We start from the raw sequence: 20774 nt of genomic DNA on the forward strand, positions 1-20774 counted from the left end.
CTTTAAGAAATCTATTATATATATATAGAGAGAGAGAGAGGTTGTTGAACTGGTATGCCTGTTCTATTAATAATTTGTTCTGGCATGAATGTATACGCTCACATGTGGAACACTGTTTCCGCATTATTTGTTTTATATGAAAATAAGATTCCGATTTATTTATTCTCTTATTATTGGATCGACCTGTGACTCAATGCTGTTGTGTTAAAAATACTATCAATACCAGTAGAGTGCAAATTAGTTGCTCGTAAAATAATAATAAAAGTTCTTCTTTTATTTGGAGTCCGATGCCCTAATTATATCTTAACTCTTAGCTGTGGAGTAATCGCTTACTTTCCGTGATAAATATCCATCAAATTGATGCTCTACAGACTGAGTAGAAGCAAATGATCATATACCCTACACATAGATACATCCATTTATCATGCAGTGTACTTCAAGTTACTTTAACTTGGCTTTGATACAAACTTAACTTTGAGTTGGATGGAATGAATCATTTATGCATTCCCGAGCATTGCATTCTTCTTTACTGCTCGCTTCTTATTAATGCAACGCTCTTGTGACTGGTAGAGATGTGTTTTGCTGCTAAAGGTGTATCTTCTGACAATGTGCAATATATTTATACTTGATAAAATTAGCTCATAGGGCACTAGTATTCTTAGTAAGGGCATGAGCCATTTGGTAAAAAACTAAAGGAAAGCATTGAACATTGACCTCTGCTGCACTTACAGCAACGCTTTTTGCAGGGACGTCACCCAAGGCATTATGTCAGAGAAATTTTGTTGCATTACAAATTCTCAAAACCCCTGCGGGCAGGGGGATAGAGAATACTCCCGCAGTATCCCTGCTTGTCGTAAGAGGCGACTAAAAGGGCGGGGAGAAAACCCCGAAAACAAACCCTCAATTCAGCTAGGGCAACATTCAAGTGGTCTGTTCATATACTGCTTGTGAGTAGGCAAGCAAACTAGTTCATGATCTGCCCAGGTGTTTGCAGTGCCCGGAGAGGGGAGTAGGGGATTGGTTCTGGTGGGTGAGTTCTCTAGAACGAAGCTGGGTGTTGAATGCTCCGTATGGACCAGGGAAAAATACAGGACTTGGCTCCAGATTTTGCATTAAAAGACAATCAAGGGCTAGCCGCTCTTAATTAATCAGTTTCTACCTCAGCTTCACATTTGCACGCATATCGAGACAGCCAAAGTCTAACATATAGTCAATATCAATGGGTATTCGTGAAGTACTAGTGACACAAGGACCACTATATATAATTTTCTAAAGCACTACTACCTAGGATTTGGGTCATGAAAAACTCTTGTTTATTCACCTGGAATGAGCGTTTTTTAAACTTTTATTATGACTCTTAGCTAATGAATCCCTGAGTCTATCACAATACTTTTTGTATTATTGTTTTCTTCTTACATTCAAAATTCCAAAAACAATATTATATTGGGATAAAGGTAATGCTGAAAGTGAAGATTTGATTGACGAATGCCCAAGTTTCAATCATATTTATGCACACATAAATATGCGAGCATAATGACTTTTATGCCTCACGTGTACTCCATGGTCATTAATTGTCGCACTAGCTGATCTGCATTTTATAGGCACTTTAAATAACTCCACTCGTTCTTTGTTGCACAACAAAAGTTAGTATTTTAGGTTTAAAAGCCCTAACTAAGTAACTTTACGGTCTTTGTCCAAACGTTAAGTTCGTGCTTTCCAATCTACTTTCAAAATTAATTAATTATTCCAACAGGGCTAATGAGTAATTCAGCCATTGTAGAGATGGAAACCTTTGTGTTTTATCAAAATCCGTTGCTAATATTAATATACTCTCCAGAAGTCCTAACTGATTGTGAAATCAGAATGGTAATCTCGCTAACAATCCTAAGAAATAATTTCACTCTGTATTCTGTAGTAAAATCTGTTCTTATTGTCGACCTGGTATAGGCAAAGTACACACACTTCTGCAGCCTTCCTAGTGTCCACTTATTTTCATTCAGTGTTATCCTCCCAAATCATCATTTTGAATCACCTCAAAAGAATCATGTTGACCCCTAAACAACACCAAAGACGTCAATATCTCTATGCCTTAATTTAAATTTCTTATTTTTTGTTCTTAGGAAAAAAATGTTTTCTCTTCACCTGGAAAAGCTTCATTTTGTTACATATTTTCTCAAGATTTAAACAGTAGTAAAATGTTTCGCGATTAAGGAATTGTCTGGAAAGTGTGAGATACAAAATTAATTAATGTAAACGCATTGCTTTTGAAGTGTGGGTAACTTCATTAAAATAGAGTTATGGAAACAAGAGTTGTGTCATTACCGCTCATTTTGGATTTAGTATGTCGATATTACAAATCTCCAATCTCAGTTTCTTAGTGAGTTTTATGAATACTTCTTGGCAAAAACCAAATTATTCCATTAGGTGAAGGGTGTAGTGTTGAATGGGTCGGGGAAATGGCGCCACTACGCTTCAATTCTAAGGGTGGACTAATTACGTGCCTCATCGGCGGCCATTCCGTCATTCCGCGTCAATTCACGGCATAAACATTACGCAGGTCGCTTAAATTTTATACTCACATTGGCACCAATGTGTGAACATGGTGGCATATGGCCATTTATTTCGAATCATTACAGTGGTATCAATATTACGTTGAATTTTGAAGTGATACAGAGGAAAGTAATAACCTCGAGCGCAATTGAGTAATAAGGTGCAAGTAATTTCACCTCTGGATGGAAATTTACTTATTTTTTGTTATTTATTTTTCTTACTGTCCAAATTAAGGGTTTAGTATTATGAAAAATATATTTTATATATTCTAAACCGTCCGTAACATTTTTACAACAATTAAAATAAATGATACATAAATTGATGATGACGACAAAAAATTACAGCTTTGAAAAATGAATTTGGGATGGGCTAATTTGTCAGAAATTACTTAATGTTTTGTATTCTCTAGACAAAATATAGTTTGGAGATTTCTGTTCAAGGGAACAAGGGGATTCAAGGGCAAGGACCCAGTTAATCTGGATATTTTTCTTCTACCATTGGCGGTTCCACAAGGGCGTCCCCGTCCGTTTGAATATGTTAGGTAAGACAAAAGGTTCACTTTTTCACTGGCCTATCAGTGCTCAAACCTGAATGATTTAAGTAAAAACATTTCAAAAAATCAACTTCATTGAGAACTATTTAGCTTAAAAAAATGACAAACGTTTATTTCTTTCCTGTATCCTTTGCAACCGAATTTTATTTTATCCCGACCTTTTATTATCATTTTCTAATAATGCACTCGATATCCTTGTTTAGCTCTTGTTAAGCACAATTTTCAGGTTATCGAAAAATATCAAGAAAAGAGAGGCTGATTGCATTCATTATGGGATAATAAGATAAAGTTTTGAATTACGAGAACATATCTACGCACTAAAATAAAATTATCGAGTCATCACGCAGTCCTTACAAATGATAAATTGATTTAATCTTAAGAAGGGCTAATACAACCTCAAATCACTTCAAAGGCAATGGAGTCTTGACTATCACTCATGACGGGCAACGTGAGTGTAAATACAAGGGTAGTCACTGGGAATCTTCGTCGTAAGTAGACATTTTAGTATCATATCAATCGTCCTCTTAATCAATAGTTAATTAAAATAAACCTTTTTGAACCATAATCTAATTTTATGGATTGAAAGATCAAAATTGCACTTGAAATAGATGATTGTATTTAAGAAAACAGGAACGGAACAAATTATATCATAAATAAACCTGAAAATTGAACTGCCCTCATAGAAATCTACCCAATTTTAATAACAGGTTAATTTTCGTAGATTTAAGGAACATTTTCTCTTTCACCTTAATTTAGGCACCAAAATTATTGATTTGGTTAGTTACTATCTTTTTGAAAATAATACTTTTTTCAGTTACTTTCGACCTCTGCTTATCCAAGAGCTGGAGAAAAGTCTTGTAGCCAAATATTGTTTCAATACAGTCAAATGAAAGAGCCAATCTTTCATGAAATACCATGAACTTTCTCTTTCCATTCAATTATATATTTTTCACTCATATTCATGCGTGCTATTTTAATACAAGTTTCCGTTTTCACAATCAAGACTTCCAAGAAATAGCATTTGACTATCTTGTTTAAGAATATTTGATAAAATTGACTGGAGGATATGGGTGCAAGTTATTTTGGGTAAGATCTCTCATCATTGTTTATATCCTTGTGACCCATTCAATAAAAGTAAAAAATAAAGAGAAAATATTGGGTGGTGACAGTTGTATATTTTTTATAGAAAGAAGATAGAATATATATAGATTATATAGCACATGATAAGTACAATTCAAAATGTTAATATATTTTAGTGAATCTCTTCTTACAAACTCATAGCCTTCTCAAACCATTGCCATGTTTCCAAAGAAGATAGTTAAGAGCATTAGGAAATCAAGGTGTTCAGCCATTTGAAATGCATCATAGTCTTAAGATATGAATTTTGATAAAACATTAAGAATATGGCCATCAGCTGAAATTGGTAGCTAGTGAGCACCATAATAGCTGAGATGAGAAATAGAGAAAATGTGACTAATGAGCCCATTACTTAACAGTGGCCTCTACTATACTTACAAAAATAACTTTTGCCATTTTGTGAATGAGCTCATATAGCATTTAATGTTATCAACTATCATTATAGTGCAAATAATATATCTAATATGATTTCCTCATGGATATAACAATATACTGAAAAGCATGAACACGTGGATGAGTAATTGAAAATTTTGTAGCAATTAAAAATTCATAATAGAGTCACCAGGGTATTTCACAACAATAGATCAGTGAATTTCATGAAGGTGGTACCAAAAGCTGGGGTCTCATTACTTGGATGGATAAGCAGAGGCTGTGTTAAACCAATTAAATGGAGTTTGGCCTTCTATGAATTTAATGATATAATTTTTGTTTCTTAATAATTGTCTCATATCAATGCTTAACCAAATAGATTATGAGGATAACAGAGTTAAAGCTTAGATTATTGTAAGTACCCCTACTAAAGAGCTGATTGCTCCATGAAATTACTTATGAAAAGGTGTTAAGAAACATTAAATTATGTTATTAAGTCTCTAAACACAACCACTGAACGGTTACAAGTGAGATTCCAATCATCATATCTAAAAACTTACTGTTATGAAATACAAAAATATATCTTTGATTAGCATTATTATGATCCCTCATCAATCTGATGTAATAAAAGAGACACCTGTTTGACTGAATGTTTTAATTGAAATCTTTTGTCAGCCAGGTCAATGTTTAGAAACCTTACTTCTAGGTTGCTTTGATGATAATTTTAAATCAGCCACAGATTGAATATTGGTGATATTGATCAATATCATACCTTTCACAATCATTTGGCTTACCCCAAAAGCCATTAACAATTGTCTGATTTGACGAAGGAGTGGTTCACAATTATCACCCCATTACAAAAGAATTGTTTTTTGTTATCCCTGCTGACCACACCAGCTTTTTTTACTGAATTTGCTGTTAACTGAGTCAAGAAATTGTTTTCTAGAAAAAGCTTAATATTTTTCATTGATAGAACTTAAGGGGCATTGCCAGTTAGAAATATTATGATAAAATTATTAAACGTTGGGTCATCATGATTTTGGCCTGAGAAAAAATAAGCTTTGCTTTACATTAGAGACTTATGTATTCATAATCTTACAACTCTCTTCCCACTCCCCTTTTCATCCATCATCCTAGCCTGAACTTGAATCTGAATGAATAGCTTCTTAATCATTGCATGTAATAAGAGGTGGTTTAATTTAATTGATTCTTGTATTGTGATTTCAGCCAAAATTGTCAAATACTTATCAAGCTTCAAAGGTCAAGCTATTAGCTTGGAAACCATAAGACAACTATGAAGTGATTCACCTGATATTCTCATACTTCATTAAGAAAAACTTCAGTGTGATCTTCTGAAATAATGGTGACACTATGTTTCTTGATACTCTTTTTCCAAGTAAGAGAGAAAAAATACATCTTAGTTTCAGTGTGCCTGCTAACTAGGTGTTCCTGACCATTGCTTCCAACAGCTCATCTCTCCTGCTAGGGGTCTTCTATGAAATCCGTAGGTACTCTGAAAATTTGCTAATTCATGTCCTAGAGCTCTTGAAACATTGATATGCTTATTTTAAAAATTTTATCAATTTTATAATTTCATTAATTTTGATTCTTTTTCCCATATATATATGAGCTTAGCATGGGAAAATGTTACTACCATTTTACCTAGATATTTTTAAACATTTGAGAACGGTTTGAAGATTATTGGAATCATGATAGTGAACTTGCTAAATAGTTTTTCTTGGTCACTTTGAAGCTAAGAATAAATCTTGATTGTGGCATGAGTTTTAGCTACTTCATAGTGCTTGGTATAATAGTGCTTTTACTTAATTACATATGCTATTGAATAAATAATAGCATAGAAATGTATTTTCAGCACTCCTTTACTTTTTAGTAGCCAATATATGTAACCATTTCTTGTACTGAAAAAAATTATACTCGTCATTGTCCAATAGCCTAAAATTTAGCTAGGTAGGTAGGTTGGTAATGGTTCACCAGCATTATTTACAAAATGGCTATTACACATTAAATATCAAGAAGTTTTAATACCATGAGCATAGATACATATTTATTGGTACTCATTAGTATAGGTTTATCTTTCAAAGAGTTATAATTCAAATTTTGCATTGATGAAATCAGCAGTGTTGCTTTTCCTTCCTTGATTGACTTCATTAGTAATGAATACATCATTCCATTGATGCTGATTTATACCATCACCTTTAAGAATGTGTAGAGTTTTTGAATGGTTGAATTTAGGATTTTCTTTTTACACTTAAGGCTTATTAGATTCATTTAATAAACTGGCCATCACCGCAATTAACGATTTGGCTTCAATCATGTAGATATTTGAAGGAATAGTATTTAGCAATGCATGCCATGTTGTGCTTATTAGGCAGCTTTAATGCCCATTAATGAAATAATTCCCCTTTAACTTTATTTATAATCTTTTATTAAAGTTATAAACTTAATTTCATTGATTCTTCAACATTTCATCCTATATTAAACACTAGGCCACATATTCAAATAATTCATTTAATTTTTTTTTCTTTCTTGGTTAACATTAATGGTACATATTATATATATATATATATATATATTAATATATATATATATATATATATAATTCAAATAAAGGAGTAAGCTATAGTGAACTCTTAAGTTGTTAAAAGTACACTTATAAATATTCTGAATTTTTGGTGGCACAACCAACTTACTCTGATAACAGAGAGAAGAAACAGAAGAGCAAGAAGAATGAGAAGAAAATGGTGGATGGGAAGGGGGGCGGGGAGAGGGAATGCGGGGAAAGGGAATACGGGGAAGGGGATGGCGGGGAAAGGGAGGGCGCGGTGAAAGGTTTGGGAAGAGTGGGGAGAGGAAGGTTTTGGAAGAAGAAAAAAAATGTGGTGGTCATGCCACTGAAAAGCTAGGAATATATAGGAGTGTCGTTTTTTGTGTTGGCCAATGCCATCTTGCACCTTCGTTTGATTTATTATTCAAATCCACATCCATCATTATTGTTAACCAGGAAAGAAAAAAATATATGTACTCATACATGCACACACATATTCATACACACTATATATGCAGACAGACACATAAATGTTCACATATATTTGAAAACTAGCCATCACATGCTACAAATATATAATAAAAATAAATTTACCATGCAGCACCCACTGTCGACCAAATAAGAAATTAAATAACAATAGCCGAACAGCCCAATCACGCTTGCAAGAGATTTTTTGATGCATATTTGCCGCCGCCGAGCATAGGCTCCTACATTTATTATTGCATGCGTTGGGGGCATTTATTTTGATTGGGATGGCGAGTTTAGCATTGCGAGGTGAAGGACAAGAATCGGAATAGCGACTGAAAAACAAGTTTTCAGATAAACCGATCTCTAGGGTTTTTAGAGACCTATTATCCACTCACTAGGTGCTATGATTACATCGGACTTAAGTTTTTTCCCTGAAGGTTTACTCAGATGTTGGATATTATTTGGTCATTTGGTCAATTATTGCGTGCATTTATATTCAGAATGTTTCTTTACATGATATAAAATTTGTTTTTCTTGTTGTTTCCCTGAATATAAAAACCTTATGGACTCTCGGGTTGGTTTCAAAATAGATGAGAAGAATTAGGGAAGGAATATGCCATGGGGAAACAGCATAACATCTAATTGTTCATGAGTTGATTTCCGAATGAGAGACAAGGAAGAAAGGAATATTGCCGAATATTCCAAACCCTTTGTTAATAGAGTTGTGAAACTTTTCATACGACAAATTTTCATCTTTTATCTATGACACAAGGTTTTCAAATTTTTTGTGGCTAGGTGGAATGAGACTCATCCTAAATATTGTCAACAACTTAACCCCATGCATTCATTGGAGCGATTTAAATTCGTGGCACAAAACTCAAAAATCAACACGGGTTGAAAAGGGAAGTTTGCAAGAAGTAAATGCTGTTGAGTGTATGATTTCAATGGACAAGCAGTATATTATGATTCAAAAAATTTGCAGTGAAAAATCAGAATTGAGAATGTCTATCATCAGATGAACAAACTGACCTACCCCATCTTGGCTTAGTTGTTATGTCTCGCCATACAATCCTTTTATAGACATAAAGCATGATTTCAATTGTGGTCCCTCATAGTTGCTAGTGTATTTAAAAGCTGATTATTTCGGAATAAAGATAAAATAATCTTGTCTCATGCAATTATTGGCGTCATAGAAACAAGTTGATTTACTCATAAATGCTTATTCATTCTTTTGACTTAAATTTTGTTATCATCTGATGAATATCGATTTGTATTTTCTAAATTGTTAATTCAGTCACTTAAGGCCCCAGGAATTTCTTAGACCTAAAAAATCACCTGATGAATGTATAGAAAATGATAATCATTAATACTGATTACCTGCCTGTGTGCATTTATAGTATTTCATGCGTGGATTTTTCATACGTGTTCCCAGCATATGCTCCCGGTGTTAGTTGTTTGAGGGTAGAAATGGGTGACAATGGTTGCAAATTCAGTTGCGTGAATGCGTACCAGACACATGCATGAAAAATTTCATGTCCAGCTCAAAAAACTCTATGTATCAAGAATGGTTTTCCTTTTTCATATGTTTTGCTGTACTTTTAACCGCACTTCTATGCAATGGGAAACCATGGTTAATGAAATTATTGGATATTTTTTAATTATTTAACGATTTAATAAGTTAGTTATTGACATAAAATCTGTATTACATTTATTTTGGAATGATTATTTTCTGCTTTCCGATATCGTTTGAGTATATCTAAGGTTGAAAAAATTACATGCTGTAATTTTATCGTATTTTTTCCAAGTTAACAAACCTTGAATTTTTTTTAGAAAGAATGAAAGGGGTAGTTAACATTTGACACTCAATGAAGTTTAGGCATTTGCCATTTCAATGCATCTTTCATGGCAATTGTACCCATAATCTGAGTTAAAAAAAGCAGACTTGAAAATTGGGTTTACATTGGGACTAGGGTGGTTAGAGATGATGAGACTTACAATCTGATGATCCTCTACCTGTGAATCGCCGCCTTGATCTTGTGCCCGTATTGTACAAGCAGCTGACTTCTGCATTCCAAAATTAATAATAAAAATAAATGAGGCTTTGTGTCAGTGTGCATTTGAGGGCGCGACATTTGAACCCAGAACTCCACAGTGTGGATTTGTATTCTTGGTCATGGAGACACCACAACTCCCTCTGAGAATAATACAAATTTCTGAATTTGAGTAAATCAATAGAAGTCCTCTGTCTTTATGATTCTCCTGTATTCGCCTCATCGTTCCACGCCTTGCTCATGAATTTGTTTTTCATAAGTTCCATACTACTCATGATGTAAACCCCTGTTCAAGTTAATAGCCTGTACATTTTTATCGGTTTTAAGCAGAATCGTATGCATCTCAGTTGTTGTGCATTGCATTTCAGAGCAGACAGATATTAGATGATGAGATGTTACATTCTTAGCTAAATGGGAATTCTAAGTAGAGTTGCTCAAGTGTCGTTTCTTATTTCATACTGTTGCTGAGAACTTAATTAAAACATTTGGAAAAGTCTAATCACTTTTTAAACAAATCGTATTTTCTTGAAAAATTTTGGTGAGGATGGCAGCAATAGAATCTTAGATAATTAATGTCGCATATTGCTTTTTACGTATATCATTTTATTCTAAATACATTTAGGTATTTGTTCTTTAACTTTGCCTCCTTTTTCATAAATTTTAAGTTACAGCAAATTCCTTAGTGACACCTTCCCGCCTGCATTGATGTAGCTCATAATTCTCCTTCAGAGAAAAATTGGAGGTATTGGACTTTCTTGTAACTCTTGAGTTTCAATCCCCTAGTTGAAGATGACAAGAGCACATATGAATTATTTTTTAGTAACTATGAGAGAAAACACTACTGCGGTGGAAATGCTCTGTTTTTGATAGTTAAAATTACTGTATTATTGTAGAATCACACTCAAATGAACGTGGCAACTGTGTTAAAAATAATTCATGTTTTACATCTAGGATGATGTTTAAAAATTACTAGAGAAACTCTTTATTGGAGGTACTGAAATAAGTTGAAAATCTGACATGATATGAAAAGCAAATGTTAGGCCAGTCTATCTTCTAATTATTCAGTACATAGCTCAGTGCCACAATAGGGGAAAAATTGCTGTTGTATTGCTGCTTCATTGGAATCAATTTGATATAGCTGGCATATCAATATTTACTTCAACGCGTATCCGCAAATCCTAAGTTGGTTAAGCCGTTGAATTTATGACAATTCAAATCGAGAAGAGTGTACCAATGTTATTTCTTGGTGGATTAGTTTTTATTTACTCCTGTGGAGGCAATTACAGCATTCAATGAAATCAATTAGTTCGTGGTATGGCTTTTTAGGACAACAAACCTATTGACTCAGGCATTTAACTTGGTGCATTTTATGATATTCAACATGCTTATTCAGCCAACGATGGATTCCAAAATGGGATCCACCAATGGCTGAATCCCCCCCCCCCCATGCCACTTTCACTGTGTTAGGAAAGAAAAGAGCTAGGCACTTTTAGTGGCCTATCAAAAGAACTCTTGCCTTATAGAATTGAAGGTTAAACTTTTTGAATTAAACTGTCACCATATTTAACTTTAGTTAATATACATATTTAGCTTAATAGGGTAATCGAATTTGATTACTTTTCAAGTGAGAAAATTAGTCTCAAGGAAGACTGAGTTGAATCAGTTCAAAATGTTATCCCAGTTCTTAAGATACTCTTTTATGAATGTTCTCAATGTATTTATGAATGTTCTTTATTAAATCCCTCTTTTTGGCTGCTACTGGTATACTTATCTCGTTTATCATTCATTATCAACTCTATTGATAGAGTCAGAAGCATTATTTCTTTAAATATGGAACTAGGGTGAGGATTAAATGACAACCAGCCACTTATTGGTATTCCAGTACAGGAATGAGAAATTCAGTATGAATGTGGCTCCAAAAATATTACTGATACTAATATGTTTTTGTGATATTAAGTGTTTACTTACATGAGCACATAAGTTTTGCAGCACAAAAAACAATGATAGAATTTTTACGACTAATTTTTACTTTTTCAACTTTTAAATTCATTTATAGGGCACTGATATATTAAAAGAACATATGACAGGTTTACATTTTCCTTCTTAGACTGAAAAAATAAATAATTTTTATTACAAAAATAAAAATCTGAAATGTTTTCCTCTTCCATTACAATGGATGCAAATACATCATTTTAATGATTAAAATTTGTTTCCTAGATTGTTTGTTTTCTATGGAAAGCTGACCATCGTTGCTGATAACTGAGCTGAACCATTGTTTACCCATCAATCTTTTTAATTCAACTTCAGTAATGATGATCTCCTTATGCCGACCACATTCACTTCTACCATTGAGTGCAAACCATGCATAACATGAGGGTAGGGTGAAAAGTAATGCACACATGCTTGTAGAGAGCGAACAAAAACAAATAGCAAGATTGGGAAAAAAGCATATTAAAGTAAAATTCTTAAGTTTCAAAAATCATTAATTTATTTTTCAACATAGTCACCGTTAAGGCTAACAGATTTCTCCCAATGTGTGACAAGTTTTTTCATTCTGCTGCTGAAAAACTCTTCCAACTTTTCTCGAATCCAGGACTTGACAGTTGCCTTCATCTCATCGTCCAATTTGTAATTATTACCCTTGACGTGTCTCTTGAGCTGAGGAATAAAATAGGAATACTAAAAGGGTGTGGAATCGGTTCAAATTTCAGGTTCCGCAGAGCCTCTCGCACGTGAGGTGTGTGGACGAGCGTAGTCATGTTGTAAGATTATTGGCACCAGACTGCCTTTAACATGGCAAAATTCTTCCTTGGATCATGTTTATCGTCTGTGGCAGTGATCGGACGTCCACTGCATGTTTCATCAACAATTATTGTTTTTCCAGGCTCGCAACCACGAAATTTCACTACCCATCAATTTACAATAGACCTATCAACAGCATCGTCACCATAAACAGCCTTTAAACGACGATAGTGAATCTCAGTAGGAGTCACTTTTTCAGCAGTTAAAAATTCGATAATAGCATGCTGTGAAACTCGCGTTGATATAGCACTAGACCCCATCTCCATAGTTCCGCTTCTCGAAATACACTGGATGAATGGAGGGATCTCAAACTTGCACATGTATGTTAAGGGGGAATGTTACTTCCACATGCCGCCAGGAGTGCTTCTGAAGGTCATTTTGTTTGCGGCCTACAATGTATTTGTGCATTATTTTTCAGCCTACCCTCGTACATGCAGTGAAATCTCAACAATGGGACTTTTCTATAATAATCAAATAAGCCCTGAACAACCATTCGCGGTTTTCTATTTTGACATTTATTCAGGGTTTAACAGATAGGAAGTCAGATAAAAATTGTGACATATGATCAAAAAAATCTTTTTGTTAATGCTAGGTGACCATCCTTAAATTGAGTCAACCGATTAGGATAATAAGGCTGTTGACCTGGTATGCCTGTTCTAGTGATTTTTCATTTAGTGATGAGGCATACATCAACATGTGGGATATAATTTTCTCACAATGTGTTTTATATGGTAACAGCAGTTTCATCTACATTTTCTTTCTTCTAAGTGATTCAAATCAATCAAAGTGTCTATCAATGTGATTATCAACTTTGCAAAATCACTGACATCTATACAATGATTACAATTTCAACTTAAACTTCCAAGGCAATTATATCTTTTGAATCTCAGACCATCAGTCATTAATCGAGTCAACATAATTCTAAACTTAGCTCATTAAAATAGATAATCATGAATTATCAGCAGTGGCATAGGAGCTATTCGATTTAAATTATATGGAGCAATGTTGATCATGTGATACCATTCTGCCAAAGAAGTTTTAGATACATTGAATTAATTTGCTTAGCAAATAATTATGAACTATTTTTAAATTCAGAACTCATGTATGCCATTATGATACATCATATTACTATGGGAGGAGTTGATAATTACTTGATTATACTGTGATTGAATGCATGTCTATTGAAAATACTATATTGCACAAAGTACCCAAACTTGAAGAATTATGTAACCCAGTTAATATGTAAGTACGAATAATTTCTACCCCTTTGCATAATAAAATATGGCAATATATATGGTGTCTAATTTTGGTGCTTGATACGATACTGTGATAGAAAATATTTCTTAAATCAGTGAAACATAATGTATGGACATATTTTACTGTGGCCTTTATGGTAACAATACTTTCATCTGCTTCAAAATGGTGCAGAATAGCCTACTAACATAGAAGTTAACTAATATATTCTAATATTCTGAACAAAACATTTAACATGCCAGTGTTCATTCTTTATGTTCCTCAGATTTTAGAAACATTTTCCATTACACACCCATTAAGCACCAAAATTAGACACCATCTTGGTTACCATTTGTTCAATGTAGGCATTTTTTGGCATTAGCAACATAAAAACACCCGGGAGTAATGAGAAAATTTACTTGCAAAAAACTATTCTGATTCCCTTCTCAAAGAACTGAAAACAGCTGTTAATCCATGCAATTTTATATTTTCCACTGATATTTATGCACCTTTTGATAGTCAAATTCTATGCTTTCACAATAGAGACTTCCAATGGAGTGTCAGCTCACTATTTAGATTTTTAGTGGTGAATTAAAGTGGCTTGAGTTTGTGGGGGTGAGGTATTTTGGAGAAGTTTTGTTATAATGAATGAAGTATTGCTGATCACTAAATAAAGATAAATAATAAGCTTAAAGTCTTAAATGGTTTGGGATGCATATTTTGTGCAAGAAAGGAGACTAAGCAAGTAAATATAGAACATAATTATCACAACCTAATATGCTGAGACAATGCAATGGATTATCTTTTAACAATCTCATTATCACCTCAGGCCATTGCAAGATTTCATTTGAAATTAGTTAAGAGTCATAGGAAAACAAGGTTTCCAGTCATTTAAAGTTATCGTAGTCTTTAAGTTTACCCTATGATCATTTGACAAGACAATAGATATTAGCTCACACTGATTGCTCATGGACATCTTAAATGTTTGCAAAAGAATTATTGATCTTTTACTAGCATTTGGAGTTCAATACCTTAATTATGTTCCTAACTCTGTAATGTAGAGGAATTACTTATTATGTTGACAATTTTCCATGATAAAATCTATTTAGTTAATGTTGTTGATGACCATATAGGTTATATACAAATATATGAATTTTCATAGGAAGTGGCATGTTTGGCAGTGAAAAGTGTATCAACAGATTATGTGAAATATGGTTGTAATGGACATGGTACAAGTAAAGTTTTACTTATTAAAAGAATGCGCCATGTAGTGAGAAATTCTGAAAAAGTGAGTGTTGGGCCCAAGATTCAAACACAAGCCTCAGTCAAATGTGCTCCATTGCTTTTGGCAGTCATTAAATCTCACGCATTATGTGAGTGCATTGTTGTGATTCTGATTTTCTTTATACCCCTGCGGGTAGGGGGAAAGAGAATACTCCCGCAGTATCCCTGCTTGTCGTAAGAGGCGACTAAAAGGGTGGGGAAGAACCTCAGAGAAAAGGTCCCTGTTCAGTTGGGGTATCACCAAAGTGTTCTGTGGAGCTACTACTCGTGAGTGGTAATACAAGCTGGTTCATGATCTACCCAGGTTTTAGCAGTGCCAGGAGACCTATTGAGGAGAGAAGGGAATGGCAAGGAAATGAGCAATGAGGTCAAATGTACAGAAAATGTGAATAATGAACGTTATGAAAACAGTGGCCTCTGCTACATTGACACAAATGAATTTCACCATATGAGATTGAGCTGTTGTGACATCAACTTAAATCAACCGTCTATATAACATAAGTCAAACATCTAGTTTGGTTTCTGAATGGATACAAAAGAAAAAGCAAGAATATATGGAAGAAGTTTTGAAAAATTTTTCAGTCACTGAAAATTCAGGAAATACTCCAAAGTATTAGAAAATTGTGCTTTTGAATTTGTTGATATAGTTATTGCTTCATGAAAAGTGGATGAAAAAATATGATAAGGAATTACATTGGCAGCAGTTATATTAGTTACTGTGAGTCTCATATCAATGCTTAGCCAAATAGCTTATAGGGATAAATGTGTTTAAGTGTAGTCTATCGCTTTTACCCCTACTGCAAAGGTGATCGTTTTATTAAAGTGCTCAAGAAAATTGTTAAGAACTGGGAGAGTATGTCACCAAGTCTCTCAAAATGAGCCACTGACCTATTCCAAGAAACTTCAGGAGATGCCACAACATTAACTTTAAACAGAGTTATTGGCTAAATGTGCATTACAATGCAACAATTTCTGTTTGTTGAAATCATTCACCTTGGAAGGGAAACCAGTCAAGGTGAATGATTTTTGCACTCCGAATTGTTGCATTGTAGTCAGAGCTGCATTGTAGTAACCACATATGGGAGAATGTGAAAACCCATTCATTTATTGATACATTATCCATCAATTAAATTTATGAATAATTATCCATATTATTGATGCCTTGGAAGACCATAATTTTATATGTTAACACATGGATCAATTATGCATTTTACCTCAAACAGATATGCCAATTAAGAGAGAGAAAGAAGCATTGAAGTTCAACTCGGCTTTGATCCAGAAGGAAGTTTGAGTTGGGCAGCAATAAACCATTTGGAATTCCTATGCATTGCTCCTTGACTGTGTGCTACTCATCAATTCCTCACGGTGGTACTGGCGATCATAGGTTGGGGTGAAAAAGTTATATCCTCTGATAATGTGCAATATGTTTGTAGTTGATGGGGCACTGGTAAATTTTTCTTCTAAAAGGAATAAACCATGTGATAGGAAAGCCAGGAAAGATATTTTCAAAAAAGGAAATCCTCTTCCAAGGATCTACACCAAGACTGATAGTGATACCTTGTATTGCAACCAGTCATGTAAAATAAAAATATCTGTGGAACCATGCAAATGAATTTCCTTTTTGGAAAAAAAATGTGAAGATGTTCTACTATGTTTTGCCTGATTCCATTTAAAATACTGAAAAAAAGAGTAGTGATCCATCGCAAAACCAAAGTGGCCTCTACCGTAGTGGCACCAATGCTCTTGGCAGTGATGACAAAGAAGACATAATGTGGGTGCAATCCAGTGAAATTACAAATTATCGATAACCCTATGGTTATGAGAGTATGAAACCAGAAAAGATTTTTTCAGGAGAGGAAATCCTCTTTTAAGGTTCCACTGATATATTTATTTTACTCACCCAGTTTTGATTCAAGGTATTATCATCAGGCCTAATGGAGAGTATTGGACCCATCATCAAACAGTGACCTCAATCCACTCGACACTGGCATCAATGCTTTTGGAAATGGTGGTACCCCAGCCGTTATGTGAGTGCACCATTTTGACATTGTATTTTCTGATACCCCTGCTGATAGGGGGATAGAGTATACTCCAACAGTATCCCTCCTTGTTGCAAGAGGCAACTAAAAGGGCAGGGAGACCACTCCAAAAAACATCACTTATGGTAGCATCAAATGGTCTGTGGATCAACTGCTTGTAAGTGACCAAACTAGTTGGCTTATGATTTGCCCTGATTTTTAACTGGCAGTCAAGTGCTGAACACCTCTGGTTAATCAGCTTCCATCTTATCTTTGCATTTTTGTGGCAAGTGGGCAGGATTGAGAGTGGGATGATCTGTGTATTGTAGCCAGGGGCATATAGGTTGGGAGAGAAGATGCACAAGGAGTCTAACCTGACACAGGTCCCCCAAATGATAGTGCTTTATTCTATCTTGACTCTGGCATCCACAGAGGTTTTGAGAGTGATTTTAAATTTTGTGCTATTTAAGGAGCCTAAGTAATGAATTCTAATGAGTAATGGGCAAAGAAAACCTCTGGCTCTATCCAAAAGAATATACTCTGATTAGATCAGGGAAGGTAATTATACTGGTATGTGTTAATTCTGCCTTCTGATGAGGTGCCAGAAGGAAGGTGAGACACTGAAGAATATGCTTTCCTTCCTCATCTGCAAGGTTTTGCTTGCTGCTGTTCTAGGTGCAATAACCTATTCCAATAAACTATGTGTTGGCAGTGAAACAGTAACATACATGGAGAAAAAATTCTTGGGAGGGGAATGCTTTATGAGATTCCAGTGTCTGTGGAGGCACAGCAAACCTAGTACACCTGCTGGAAAGTCATGGATAGAGTCTATGACTCTTTAGGTAAGAAAGTCAAGGAAATCAAGAAAGAAATAACCTCTCAAGTTATGAAGAACTTACACTGATCTTTTACAAAATGATACAGTGCGATTTTAAACATCACATTTCTCATCTTGATGCTATCCCTGAACAAGCTTCCTGACAAGAGGCTCATTAGTTTTGAGGCAGTATCAGTCCATCTCTTCATTCCCCCTCCAATGCTTAGATTTCAATGCCATCATGTCATCTACATCTCAAGAAGATATGAATACAAGACCACCTGTCTGTGAAATAGAATGACAAGCATAAGGAAGAAAAGTGCCCGCAAACTACCTAGTCTCAATGGTGAGGGAAAACATCCTGCATGCTCATCAAATGTCTCAAATGTAGGAAGAATGGAAGGCCATGGAAATTAAAAAGCTTGAAAAGATAAAAAGTTTCAGAAACTGGAAGCCTCTACTTTTTTTAGGTTTTGTGCTTGAGGCAAGTCCTCCACCATCCCAAAGTGTACAATCTCAATGCAAACTGGGATTTTTATAACCATTATTGACACACAGTGATATGAAATGAAACAAGCCAGAGTGGATGAGACACAACTTAAACCACCATGGAAAGTTAGCTAAATGTCTGAAACCAATAAAAAGAAACTTAGAAGGTTCCTATAATGTTATTTCGGACAGCTGGTGACCACCAAAGGGGAGAGTAAAGGGTTTGATAGCAAGAAGGCATCAGCACTGTAGTACTTTTTGAAGTCAAGTGACTAGCTTTACAGGCAATAAGCAGGAAAATACCATACCCTGGTCCCTCTGGAAAGGGGTAATCCTCCCCAAAAGGAGTCAAGGGGAGAAGACAAAAGCCATTCTGAGACTGAAGTGCTCCTAGGAAAAAGAGAACAAGTTCTTCATAACTGCCTCATTGAAGGAGTCAGCTCGATTTTTACAACTTTTTTCACATTTACATCTTTAATAAAAAACAGTGTTTACAGTCTGAAAGTTGATTTGATGGGTGAGGAGAAAGCTCACCTAGTGCCCACCACTGTTTGCAATTCAAACATCAGGGTACAGGAGCCAGTTCTTTTCCCTGTCCCACCTGTGGTTTCTCTGGAAGATCTAGTGCTCAAAAAATGATACTGCTTGGGTAAAGCTTGGGTTGCCCAGAAGCATGCCCAGGAATCTAGCCTGGGCTCTCTGGTCAGTAGTCCAATGCTTTTCCCTCTGGACTACCACATCCTAATCTACTCTTTGATGGACTTTTCATTGCCATGGAACTGCAATGGTTTTTATATGCATATGGAGGAGCTGCCCATTTTAATTCTTCTTGTATGTGTTCACAAGAGTTTTCAATGGCTAAAGGTTTTCAGATTTGATGACACTGATAGACATCAAGATCGTATTGGAACAGCAATTGCCATGCAAGAGGCCACTTACACCTCCAAAATGCCTATCACCAACCCATTCCAAGTGGTGTCATTGACTACCAGTGTTCCTGAGATGGTTTGCTCTGTACCATTCACATTCTGGAGGGCAAATCAGTTTCCCTACTTGACTTGGAAGCACTCATCCATCAGTTCTTAAGGTCCTTCACCTCAATAGGGAATTTCAATGCCCACAGTTCCCTATGGAAAAGTTCAGGTCCAATGGTAACAGGAGAGTGTATCATTTATCTAGTTTTATCAATGATTTTAACTTAGCTTTGCTAAGAAATGCGGAAGACCCCTGATTCAATGCTTTCACCAGCAACTACCCTACCATTGACTCTGCAGTGTATTAGAGCAATCTTGCTACAAAAGTTAGCCTGTCAGTACAATTACTTATGTGAAATCTCTCACAATCCACCTTGGTGGATGTGTTGGGAACAATCAATCAAATTTGGTCCATATGCACTTTTCCCAATGCTTGAGAGTGAGTGGTCCTTCATCTCCTCAAGCCAGGAAAGGATACAACTGACCCTTTAACTATCACTCTATCTCCATGACTAGCACACTATGCAAGGTGCTGTTGTTTGAGTTCTTAAGCAGTAGGTACTTCACTCTGAAATTTAGTACGTGTTTCAGCATAATAGGTCTGCTGTTGACTATCTTATTTGAGTGGGCAACTTCATGCATGCTTGTGTCACCACATGCTGCGGTCAAATTCTTCGATATAGAGAGAGCATTTGACTGACCGCATTTGGCAAAGCATTATCTTTGAAGAGCTTGAATCATTATTTCAACAGCATTTTACCAATTTTTCAGCATTTTTATTAGTATCAAGGTTTTCAGTGTACCATATAAAGGTAATACAGCCAAGAGAACAGAGTTCCTCAAGGATCCATAATAAGTGTAATGGTCTTCAAATTTTCCATGGACAGCCCAGTGATTTGCATTTAAGCTTCAGTTTTGGGAACCAATTATGTAGATAACCTTGCTATTTTGAGTAGATCATCTAGATTTAGTACAGTGATAATGCAATCTAACATGCTTGTTAACTGATCAGTGGACAGGCCAAAGAAAATGAGGTTACAGTTCTCATAGGAAAAACAAATGGGATACATACTGCAAGATTGCAGGGAATGAATCCACAAGCCTTCATAAATTTAGATAGAAATCCCATACCATATATCAGGTATGTTACATTCCTGGGGTTAGTGTTTGGCTGATCTCTCATTTGGAGTTGCAAAATTCATTTCAATGATTTCATTTTAAAAGCAGATTTTGAATTGTTGAAAACTGTAACCAAAGGATTCTCCAGGTGTCCACTATGGAAAATCCTCTGTTTGGACTGCTGAATTCAATTGTCTTGGTTCACAAAATTATCCACTACTCTAGCAGAGTACTAAGGACTATTTAATCAGTTGATGTGCAGCCACCCCAGCGTTACAGAAATCTATGCAGTTGATTCTAAATTACCAGGTGGAACTGTATGCACCATAAATTCCTCTTATCAT

At 35.1% G+C, this 20774-nt stretch overlaps 1 protein-coding gene across 9 annotated transcripts in view; it reads left to right on the top strand.

The window, feature by feature from the left end:
* The window catches only part of LOC139698324 (uncharacterized), a 201357-nt gene that overhangs the window by 150115 nt on the left and 30468 nt on the right, over positions 1-20774 (top strand). For 2 of the 9 annotated variants that reach the window (XM_071597223.1, XM_071597221.1), the window contains exon 2: positions 6031-6117. The exons of 3 other annotated variants lie outside the window; for them this stretch is intronic. Coding sequence is in view for 4 of the 6 variants with exons in the window: in XM_071597218.1 (XP_071453319.1) it covers positions 6105-6113 (9 nt within the window). In the remaining 2 variants the exon portion in view is untranslated. Of the gene's footprint in view, positions 1-3025; positions 3092-5836; positions 5973-6004; positions 6118-20774 lie in introns of those variants that run through there. 4 more of the 9 variants (XM_071597218.1, XM_071597219.1, XM_071597217.1 and 1 more) reach the window with 4 other exon arrangements.

This window comes from Hetaerina americana, unplaced genomic scaffold, assembly GCF_022747635.1.
Source record: "Hetaerina americana unplaced genomic scaffold, ioHetAmer1.1.p SCAF_82, whole genome shotgun sequence".
Lineage (NCBI taxonomy): Eukaryota > Metazoa > Arthropoda > Insecta > Odonata > Calopterygidae > Hetaerina > Hetaerina americana.